Genomic DNA, 12,279 nt, shown 5'->3' with positions numbered 1-12,279 from the left:
CTCTCCCCATGTTACTACCCCCAATTTGAACTTAGGTTTATGGGTTGGGTACCCAGAGGGCAGCTGCTACTCTCAAGTTCTAGAGATATTCCACACTTTTGACACTGTAGCTCACTATTTTACTCCCACTAATAGCTAAAAACACAATTTGCTCAAAGCAATAGTATTTACTAAAATGACACTACACAATATTCCCCCAGTAAACCTGGGACATACTTTATTTCAAGTACACATAGCATTCATGGGAAAAATGGGCACAAACTTCTCCTCTTCCTTCTTCACCTTTTCCTTCTTCTCCTCCTCTTCATCCTTCTCCTTTTCCTCTTTCTCTTCCTCTTCCTCCTTACATGGGGCAGGAATGTATTTTTATACAAAGAAATGGTAAGACTTAAACTAACCAAACAAAAAGCAGTGTTAGACTCTTATGCCCAGGTCGGAGGTTGATCATTATTACCATCTAAACATGAAGCAGTTCACAGGATTTCTGATTAGGAATTTTATATTTCACCCTAACTTTTTGTATGGTTTTCCCCAAAGTCCATAATTTCTGGCAAGCCAGCAGCTTGGGCTCCTCCTCTTGTTGGTAGCTGATTTTTCTGATACAGAGCTTCACTTACCAAGAGGCATCTCCTTTCACTGGACCCAGTACCTTTGGACCTCTATAACTCACGAGGTCACCACCAAGTCTGGCAGTGTCCACCTCAGCAATGATGTTCTATCACCTACCAGGCAGAAAAAGTTGGGGGCCCAGGGACAAGCTTGTCTAGCTTGGTCAACCTGAGAGTGGTAGGTAGCAGGGTGGGAGAAGATAGCCCAGCCCCTTACCACTTATCCCTTCACAGGGAGTCTAGAGACTGAATGCTACTTTCCACACTGGAGTTGAAGTAAGAGACTGAGCCAGAAGCTGACCCTTAATAGAGCACCCTACCGTCCTGCTACTGTCATTGGGTGGAAGGAAGAATAAGCAACAAAATATTGAGTTCCTTTCTGTGTAGTGTCACCACATGGCTAGAAATTGGGCCCCAAAGCTCCCATGTGGTTGACCAGAACTAGGAAAGGCAACTCTAAGCATGTCATACACGGCAGCCTTTGTTATCCAGATATTGTTTTGTCAAGTCTCACAGCAAACCCTGTGCAGTAGAGTTTGGATATATGAGTTTGAGATGCCTATGGAATATTCAGGAGATGTACAGTAGACAATTGATGGTACAGGATAGGAGTTCAAGAGAAAAGTTAGGGCTGGATATATTGCTTTAACGTGTTATATCTAGAGATGATATTTTAACCAAGGAGCTGATGAGATTTCCGAGAGAGAGAGTGAGTGAGAGAGAGAAAGAGAGAGGGAGAGAGAAAGAGAGGTGGGGGGGGCAGGTAAGGTATAGTCCTGAGTAATACTTACCCTAAAGAGACACTTGTGTGGTTTTAAATTAAAGTGCAAGAACTTTGTGGGCAGGAGAGTAGGGAAAAGTGGGGAAACAAGAAGATGGCCAGTGCAGATTGATATAGAGAGAAAGACACATGGATTAAATTAGAAGAGCATTTGAGGATCAAAGGTAAGTAGATATCTGGAGGTAGTACCTCAGTACATCTTGGTTCTTCTCTGTCCTAGACTTTCCAAGCTGTCATTTTTGCAGACTCTTCTCTCTTCCTACCAATTTTCTGCCCTTATTGTCTATTTAAACTCAGTCAGAGGCAGAACCAGTAACCAGAGGGAATCTTTGCTTTGAAAATAAATTAAGGCAATTTCCCCTCCTGGCCTTTTTATCATTTGCCTGATACCAATCAAACCGATTAGCAGACTTCATTGTGATGGATCAGGCTGGGTTCAAACCACAAATTTCTGAAATGTAGTGTCACAGTAATCACCTTATGCTACGGACAGTATTTTATCTAAATTTATAGTCATTAGTTAATCTTTTCAGCAATTGGATAGTACTCACAAATAGTTGTAGTTTTAATGATATTAATAGGAGAAATAGATGAGCCTATAAGGATAAAGCACAAGATCCTTATTTCTGCCTGAAATTATCACTTTCATTTTATTTTTATATTGGAAAAATGTTTATATTCAAAATCATATATCTCATGATAAATGTGGTGTTCTATCCTGGAAATTCTTAGTGCACTATGAATTTTGTTATGGATATACTAGGTCAATAGTCATTATCAGGATGTAGGTTTTCCCCAGACTATCCCTCCAAAAGGATTTTGGGGCTTCCAAGATTATTTATCCCTTGGGAATCTGTCATTTTGATTCCAACCACTCTGGTTTTTATTGTTTGACTACTCTCTCCCAATCCAGTTCTCTTCCTAATTTTATGATCACTCTTCTGTCTTTTCCACTGACTTCTCTTCCTCCTCCTGCCCCCTAATATGGACATTCCCAAAAGTTCTGCCTTTTCCTCTTCTCTCTACCTGATAGTCTTAACACTATCAAAGAAGAGGTCAGCACCATAGCTAATGAGTGACTGAAAGTAGCTGATTGAATCAGCCATGAACCTATGAATAACAAGTGACCACCCCTCCCATTGGTTTTACCTTTGTAGCAGTGTATTCTCTTTACTGGAAATATTTAAATAGGAGGAAGAGGTTATTGGTACAGGTATAAATTTGTTTAGTTTGACTGATTTTGGTGCCTTTAAGCAGTTTGGACTACCTATGGAATAAGTAAAAACCAGGTGAGTTTCTGGAACACAGGAAGGGTATAGCTGCACCATCTGTTTCCCAAGGAGAAAATTCTCTGTGACATAGATATGTCTGTGTCTCTTTCCTTCTTCATGCACCTACCCAAAGAGGAGCAGCTGGAGGAGAGAGTGTGTGGTTAGCAGCATGGCCCTTCCCCAGATGTCTTGTGTCCTGTGTTGGTATTTAGAGCTGTTGCTGGGTGGTGGTTAGTGTTAGGGTAAAGGCAGAATCTATAAAAACCTTTCAGAGGCAGAGTCAGCTGCATTTCAGATCTGTTTATTATTCTGCCCCGTCACCCCAACTTGTTTTGAGATCCTGGATGTAACAGGAAATAGCCTATGAAAATGACACATATCTTTCAAAGTCTCATTTAACTACCATTTCTATGAAATTTTTCTTCATCACTGCCACCTAGAAACTATTTCTCTTCTGAATCCCTGTGGTTTGTATTACCTTGTTTTTTTAATGTAAATATCTTATTTCCCTTACTAAATTGCAACCCCCTTGAAGGCAGAGACTGTATCTTCTTTATCTTTATGTCCCATAAAACACCTAGGAACAATGTTTTCAATATAGTAGGTCTTCAGCAAATATTGAATGAAGCATTTATATAATACTTTAAGATTTGCAAAACATTTTACATATATTTCCTCATTTGATCCTTACAATGACCCTGTGCATTAGGTACTATTATTATGCCCATTTTTCAGATGAGAAAACTGAGGCATTGAGAAATTAAGTGACTTGTCCAAGGTCAGACAGCTAATAAGTATCTGAGGTAGGATCTCAAATCAGATCTTTCTGACTTAAGTCCAACACTCTATCCACTGTGCCACCTATCTGAATCTAAATAATGATCAGGGCATAAACTGAGAGCCTAGACACTTAAAAAAAAAAAAAACTTCTCTAGTTTTTACCCAAAAGTTTAGCATTCATTTTCTTCTACATTTGTCTCTCCAGTTAGAGTGTAAGCTCCATAAACAGGGACCATGCTATTTCTTTTCATCTGAATTTTCTTATAATTATAGGATAGTGTGAGTATATAGTGGATATCCATTAATTGATTGATGAAAGTTCCAAGTTCCAATCTGGCACCTTTCTCCCAACTTAGCCCTAGATCTTCTAATAATGGGGAACTAATAAGTTCCCCATTGAAGGCTGTAAGAGGCTAAAAGTCCTGGTTGCCTGTACCCATTCCAACTGTGGGGTCATTTAACTCCATTAGCAACATTTTATTATGATTGAATCCATAATGGAAATATTGCTGGACAGTTAGGTGAGTTTATTAATATATAATACCCTGATTTTTTAATATCCAATTGAAATTAGTTTTATGACCTTTATATGATTATTTGAATCACTCACCTTCTAAAATTTGGGTTTCTCATTAAGTATTCCTCCTCCAATTCAAGCTCATCTCAGAATGTGGTGTTCTCCCAGGTGAAAAGTTCACACCTGTACTTGTAACACAATAATGCTGGGGTGATGCAAGAGCTCATTAAATTGAGGAAAAGAAATATGACTTGCCTTTGGTCCCTTGCCTCTTTTTTGCCCTAGAAAGAGGAACAACCTGCTTCTGAAATGTCATGTGGTTTTTTAAAAACATCTAAAGTCAGCCTGGCAATTGACGATGAAGACTTTCGTCCTGTGTACAAAGGTGCTTCATCTGCTTTCTGTATCCAGCTATTTTGTATTGATGAGAAATATGAAACAAGGCAAGTATGGTTATTTAGATTTTCTATACGATAGATTCATATTTTATGACAGTGTTGCCATGACATTCTTATATAGAATAGTTGTAGAATTTAATATTATTATGATTTTATTAAGTGAAAAAGAAAAAAGGTGTGGAAAAACCCCAGAACTGGAGAGTTTGAAAGGGACCTCAGAGGCCATCTGATGCAAGCCAGACCTGAACAAGAATCCCCTTTACAGCTGTCCACACAACAAGTGGTTGTCCAACCTTTGTCTGAAGACTTCCAGTAGAGATAAATACACTACCTCTCAATATGGTTCATTATACTTTGGAATAAATCTGCTTAGTAATTCATTTTTCTTCATTTTGCAGGATTTTTATCAGCCTCATCCTATCAGAGCCAATTTAATATCTGAGACCGTGAACATTATATAACTCTCAAATCTCAAATCCAGTCCCTGGAAATGACCCAGTATGATACTCCCTCTACCAGCAAAGAGTGCTTTAGATTAAACACAATTTCCTCTCTTTTCCAAACCAAAATCACAGAAAAGAGCAACTTAGAACTGATAGAACAATTACTAAACCCATTACCATACATACATATCATGTTATTATATTCTCCTTCAGCACATACACATTTTTTACTCTTGTTGGTCATCTCTTACTTTCCCTTTGCCTACATATGTTGACCACAATAGATTTTTTACAGCCACATCAGAGATTCCTCCATCACTGCCTAGGCCTGTCTCAACTTCTTTGGGCTCCCAGACATGACCCCAACCTTAAATAAAGTGTTTTCCAGGGATTTTGTTCCCATTTTAACAAGTAACAATTAAAGATTGATGCCTCTCCTACCCAATAACTAATATCAAGAATTAATGAGTGAATGGATGAGTCCATTAAAAAGCATTTACTAAGTGTTTGTTGTATACCTTGCAAGCACAGGCATAACTACTAGAATGCAAATGAGAGGTGGTCCTTACCCTCAAGGAATTTACATTGTAAGAGAGGGAGACAAGACATAAGGGGGATGGTAGCCAGGGAAGGTTGTTTGTGAGTATAATAATAGGGCAGTCCTTAGACTTAGCCTTTCTGGAGAACATGGTAGTGTTTGCTTGATTACAGTTCTCAGAGCAAGAGGAGAGTGGGGTGGGGGTGGCTCCTAGAAATGGGAGGGTAGAAACTAGCTGGGGTGAAGATGAGGACATATGATCCCAGAGGCTTCAGAACAGAACAGGCATGGTCTCTTGAGGTCAGGTGTAGAGGTTAGAGCACTAGCAGCAGGGTAGAAAATGACGGGGATAAAGGTAAGGATTCATAGTCTCAGGGAATTCAGAGCTAAAGGGAGAGGATCCTCATTCTTTCTTAACATAATCTGTTGTTGTGCTCATTATTTTGGGGAGGAGAATTTTCTCCTGCATCCATTGTTCTATTGATTTACCTAGATTTCCTAATCATTTTTTGTTCTGCCTAAGGCAAGTAAAAGAACACAATGTATAAAATATATTTTTCATATTTTGGATTTAATTATCTCTTTAAAGCACTATATTTTTATGATCCAAGAATGGAATAGTACCCCTCCCACAGGGAGAATTTAAGATCATGCCCTATCTGTAACACTTTTTAAAAGGTAGAATCTGGTCTAAGTGGACATCCAGGGCAGCCTTGAAGTAAAGAAGGGAAGGAGATGTTCCAGAAGGGTGACTTGTGGTCTGTAGGGTATGTTTACCTTCATCATCATCACTTATTTTTATATAGTGTTTTAAGATTTACAATCTGCACATTTATTAAATGTATATATAATGAGAATATCAGTCAATAAACACTATGTGCCAGGCACTGTGCTGAGTGCTCAGAATATGAGAGGGGAGCAGGCAAGCAAATCTTCAAAGACATACAGTGAGCTAAAAAGTGCAAAGAATACAAGATTCCACTGTGCTTATATCTGTTGATTAGAATAGCGTTTGATTCTCTAGAGCAAAATGTAACTTTGAAGGCGTTTCTTCAACAAAGCCTCTCCTGAACATGTGTTAAGATCATAAAAAATTGATAGATGCAACAACAGAGATAACTTGGTTCAACAATCTTATGATTATTAATATTAAGTGAAGCATGGAACAGGAAGGTAGATGCTTGCCAAATGTATTTGCCATTGTTGTAGAGAATGTTCAGGACATAGACCAAATGCAACAGGGGTCTCTGGATGGTAGAGAACTTTTTCTGGGAAGTTAAAAATTGTGTTATTATAACTAGATTTACGATATCTAAAATTACTTACAGATAAACCTTTGAAGGAGATGATCATCCAAACCCCATTCCCAATCACCCACTATCTAATTCCTTATTTCCATCTCCCTTAACCTTCCCACCCCAAAGTTCTGCCACCCAGCCTTTCTGCTCTACCCTCTGGAATGCCTTGTGATGTTTAAAAAGGTCAATAGACATAGTTTATGGGCAATTAATCATTTTATTATTAATGCTAGAATTTTATTAGTAAAAGAGGTCAGTGGCACTCTTGAATGCCAAAGACCCTCATGATGGCGGGCTCACAACTTATAGGCCCTTGGAAAAGCGGATGTTCCTGAGGGTGACAATCAACTCTGATTGGTTAACAATTAATGAGAAAATGGATATTATAATAAGTTGTGGGCTCACTCTAATGAGGTTCTTGGGGGTATGTGACTTGGATCACCCAAGTTTTGGTCGAAGAGACTTATCAGTATACATATCAAAGAGGGAATCCACTTCTACCTCAGGCCTGTCTGAGCAAACATAGGAAGTCACCAAATCATTCAGCCTGATTGGTTAAGCTTTTCCCAAGATTTCCTACAGTGGTTGATTTCTGAATAAGGAAGTAGAAAACCCTGTAATAATTGACTATTAATATAAGAAAGAAATAATCATTTCTCTCAGTCTGTTCCATAAGCAGTAAAATTCCTCTCATACTAAATCTTTTCTTCTTCCCCTCCTTCCACCTTTTAGCTGTTACTAAAACTTGGCTTCCCCTGATCACACATTCTGTGTCACCCTAGCCACCCTTTCTTATACTGGCTGCACCTTCACTCATTCCCCTTGGCTTACTGGTGGAGGAGTTGGAATACTTCTTGCTGCCCTTTGTCATTTGCATGTTCTGCCCCTACTTCTATCACATAGTAATCTCTCCTTTGAGGTTCACGTAATTCATCTCTATCACTCAATCAAAATCCTGGTAGCTAATGTCTACAGACCTCCTGGACACTTCCCTTCCTCAATGAGTTTGGTACCTGGTTCACATTTTTTCTCTCCTTCCCAACTCCTTCCTTCATACTTGGGGGTTTCAACATATCTGTTAACTCCCCCTCAAAGGTCCTAACTACTCAGTTCTTCAATCTACTCACTTCCCATGACCTACTCCTCCACCCCACCTCAGTCATATACAAAGATTGTCATACCTTTGATCTTGCCATCCCCTACAAATGGTTCACTTTCATGTTCAAGAATTCTGAAATACTCTTATTTAACCATAATTTATTGGCTTTCCACCTCTCCCTGTGCCTTCTCTTACCAAACCCTACTTTTTTCCACACTATGAACTTCAATCCCTTGATGTTTCAGTTTTCTCCCAGGCAATCTCCCCTGAATTATCCACTCTCTCCTCTTTTCCCTATCCTTACCTTTTAGTGAACCAATTCAACTCTATGCCATTCTTCCCTCTTGAATCCCTAGCCCCTTTATCATTTCACTGACTGCACCTTCTCAAGCCTCAGTCTTGGATCATTCCCATCTTTTGCTTCGTTTGCTCCTACACATATGTTGCTGAATGAAGGTGGAGATAATTATTTCACTATAAATTTATGTTACATAACCTCACCAGGCCCTCAATGCTTCTAGACCAGGGGTGGGGAACCTGTGGCCTCAAGACCACATGTGGCCTTTTAGGTCCTTGAGTACAGCCTTTTGACTGAATCCAAGTTTTACAGAACAGATCCTTTTATTAAGAGGATTTGTTCTATGAAGTTTGGATTCAGTCAAAGCCTAGGAATCTAGGCAGTCCTTTCATCCTTCTATAATCCTTCTACTGCCTTATCCACTCACTATTCCACTCTCCACAGTGGCTCTTCCAAACCTATTCATCCCTCCTCAAACCTCCCATGGCTCCTCTTCTTTCCACCCTCTTAGCTGAGAACCTTGCCTCATATTTTACAGGAAAAAAAGGCCATTCATCATTAGTTCCTCATTCTCCCCTCTTCCTCATATATCACTCATGTGCCTTCTGTCACTATTTCTTCCTCCACCCGTGACTGATGAGGTGGCCTTACTCCTCACTAAGGCTAACCCCTCTGCCTGCGCAAGTGTTCCCATTCCATCCCATCTACTCCAACAGATTCCCCCTCTGTTATCCCCATCTATCACTTATTTTCAGTCTCTCTCTGTCTACTAACTCATTCCCTTCTTCCTATGAACATGCCTATGTCTTCCTCATCCTGAAAAAAAACCTTCACTTGATCTTTCCATCCCCCCATTGTCCTACATTTCTTCTACACTTTGTAACCAAACTGGAAAAGACTGTCTACAATAGGTGCCTTCACTTTCTTCTCATTCTCTTCTTAACTCCTTACAGTTCAGCTTTTGATCTTTATTATTCCACCAAACCTTCTCTCTTCAAAGTTAACGAAGATCTCTTAGTTGCCAAATCTAATAACCTTTTCTCAGTCTTCATTCTTCTTGATCTGTCTGCCTCCTTTGACACTGTTGATCACTCTTTCCTCCTTGAAGCTTTTTTCTCTCTTGGGGTTTTTCTCATACATATCATCAGATCATTCCTTAGTCTCCTTTGTGGGATCCTCCTCTATATCACACCCTCTAATCATCGGTGTCCCTCAAGGTTCTATTCTAGGTTCTCTTCTCTTTTCCCTCCATAGTTCTTCACTTGATTATCTCATCAGTTCCAGTTTAATTATCATCTCTATGCTGACAATTCCAAATATACCTATTCTGCTCCTACCTCTCTGCTCACTTCCAATCTTGCCTCTCCAACTACTTTTCAGACGTCTTGGACTGGATGTCCAGTAGACATCTTAAACTCAACATGTCCAAAACAGAACTCAATATCTTTTCCCCATAAACCTTCCTGCTTCCTACACTCACTATTACTGTAGAAGACACCATCACCCTCCCAATCTCTCAGGCTCACAACCTTGAAGTCATCCTGTACTCATCACTATTTCTCATCCCCTATGTCCAATCAGTTGTCAAGGCCTGTTGATTTCACCTTTACAACATCTCTCAAATATTCTCCTTTCTCTCCTCTAACACTGCAGTCACTTTATGTAGGCCCTCATTACCTCATACCTGAACCGTTGCAATAGTCTCCTGGTGGGTCTGCCTGCCTCAAGTCCCTCCCCACTCCAATATATCCTCCATTCAGTGACCAAAGTGACCATGTTACTCTTCTATTCACTAAACTCCAGTGTCCCCTTATTGACTGCAGGATCAAATACAGAATACCCTGTTTGGCATTCAAAGCTCTTCATAACCTAGCCACTTCCTATATTGCCAGTCTTCTTACATCTTACTCCTTGGCATGCACTTTTTGATTCAGTAACACAGGCCTCCTGACTCTTCAATGACACTCCTCAGCTCCAGGCACTTTCTCTGGCTGTCTCCCATGCTTGGAATGCTCTCCCTCCAAGTCTCTATCTACTGGCTTCTCCAGCTTCTGTTGTTGTTCAGTCATTTCAGTCATGTCTGACTCTTCATGACCTCATTGGGGTTTTCTTGGCAAAGATACTAGAGTGGTTTGTCATTTTATTCTCCAGCTCATTTTACAGATGAGGAACTGAGGCAAACAGGGTTAAGTGACTTGTCCAAGGTCACGCAGCTAGTAAGTATCTGACTTCCTAAGTCCCAACTAAAATCTCATCTTCTACAGAAAGCCTTTCCCAACCCTTCTTACTTCTAGTGCCTTCCTTCTGTTAATTATTTTCTGTTTATATCCTGTATATTGCTTGTGTGTACATATTTGTTTTCTTGTTCTTTTCACCTTTAGATGTTGAGCTCCTTGAGGGCAAGAATTGTCTTTTGTCTGTTTGTATCTCTAGCTTTTACCACAGTTCTTGGCACAAAGTAGGCACTTAATAAGTGTTCCTCAATATTAAGTGAACTTTAAAACAGGAAGATGGATGCTTGCCAAAAATGTTTGCCACTGCTAACGGAGAATGTCCAGTGCACAGATCAAATGCAACATGATGTTTAGATGGCAAAGAACTGTTGCTGGAAAGACAGAAATTGTATTAATATAACTAGATTTACCCTATCTAAAATATACTTAGAGAATACCTTTATATTAGACAATATAAGTAAATGTCGTAATTCATTAGGGAATTTTCTTGCAGAAAGCTAGGAATTACTACAGTAACAGCCCTATAAAATTATTCAAGCCTTCATTATCCCCTTCTGGCCCTGTTCCTGACTTTCCAAAATTAAAAACCATACCTTTGCTTCTGTATTATGCTGAGGGCATCAAGCTCTATCTGCGGCCTTCTCACCTTGGAATATCCCTACTCAAGGCCTGTAGTGAGTTCTGACTGATGCCTCCATTTCATGAAGGAGCTAGCCAGCCTTCATTGACTTTCTGGCTCCTAACTTTGCAGACTTCAGAACTCAGCCCTGTGCATGGTACCTTTATCTCTTGCCCTCTTCTCGTCCATTTTCAGCTCCCTTTTGTGCATTGTCTTCTCTCTTTAGAATGCAAGTTCATTGAAGGCAGGAGACTATCTTTCTTTTTCCTTGTATTTGTATGCCCAGGACTTAGCATGTGTCTGGTACATAAGTGCTTAATAAACACCTTTTTTCCCTTTCCTTCCATTATCCTCCTGATAAAGTAGAGCAGGAACAAGATAAGCCACAATCATTTGTTAATATTCAATTGACAATATTTTATCCTTTTATTTTTTCCTTTTTGTTAATTTAATATTTTATTTTTTCCCAATTATATGTAAAAACAATTTTTAACATTCAGTTTTTAAAATTTTGAATTCTAAATTCTCTCCTCCCTCCCCTTTCATCTCCCTTAGATGGCAAGCAATATAGTATAGGTTATACATGTACCAAACACATTACCATATTAATAATGTGTAAGAAAACATAGACAAAAAAATCCCCAAACAAGAAAAATAAAGTTTTAAAAAGTATGCTTTGATCTGCATTCAGACTCATCAGTTCTTTCTCTGGAGATGGATAGCATTTTTCATCATAGTCCTTCAGAATTGTCTTAGATCATTGTATGCTGAGAATAACTAAGTCATTCACAGCTGATCATTGTACAATACAGCTGTTACTGTGTTCACTGTTCTCCTGGTTCTGCTCATTTCATTGTCATTCATGTCTTTCCAAGTTTTTCTGAGAGCATCCAGCTTATCATTTCTTAAAGCACAATAGTATTCCATCACAATCATATACCACAACTTGTTCAGTCATTCCCCAATTGATGAGCATCCCCTTGATTTCCAGTTCTTTGCTACCACAAAAAGAGCTATCTACCTCAAGAAAGAGAACTGATGAATTCTGAGTACAGATTGAGGTAGATAGCATTTTTCATCATGGGTCCTTTGGAATTGTCTTGGATTATTGTATTGATCAGAGCATCCAATTTTTTTTACAGGTGATCATTATTACACTATTGCTGTTACTGTATACACTGTTCTGACTCTGCTCATTTCACTTTGCATCAGTTCATATAAGTCTTTCCAGGTTTTTCTGAAACTGTCCTTATAGCACAGTAGTATTCCATCACAATCATATACTACAACAGTCATTTCCCAATTGGTGAGCATCCCCTCAATGTCCAATTCTTTGCCACCTCAAAAAGAACTGCTATAAATATTTTTGTACATATAGCTACTTTTCCCTTTCTT

At 39.1% G+C, this 12,279-nt stretch overlaps 1 protein-coding gene across 1 annotated transcript in view; it reads left to right on the top strand.

The window, feature by feature from the left end:
- CFAP61 (cilia and flagella associated protein 61) overlaps positions 1 to 12,279 on the top strand; it is a 338,893-nt gene that overhangs the window by 77,946 nt on the left and 248,668 nt on the right. Inside the window, exon 11 of the mRNA XM_027840405.1 lies at positions 4,243 to 4,400. Within this exon, the coding sequence (XP_027696206.1) occupies positions 4,243 to 4,400 (158 nt within the window). The remainder of the gene's footprint in view (positions 1 to 4,242; positions 4,401 to 12,279) is intronic.

Source organism: Vombatus ursinus, unplaced genomic scaffold (assembly GCF_900497805.2).
Source record: "Vombatus ursinus unplaced genomic scaffold, bare-nosed wombat genome assembly UNPS02014841.1, whole genome shotgun sequence".
NCBI classification, from domain to species: domain Eukaryota; kingdom Metazoa; phylum Chordata; class Mammalia; order Diprotodontia; family Vombatidae; genus Vombatus; species Vombatus ursinus.
Note: the sequence above shows the minus strand (reverse complement) of the source record. Positions and strands in the feature narration are given on the sequence as shown.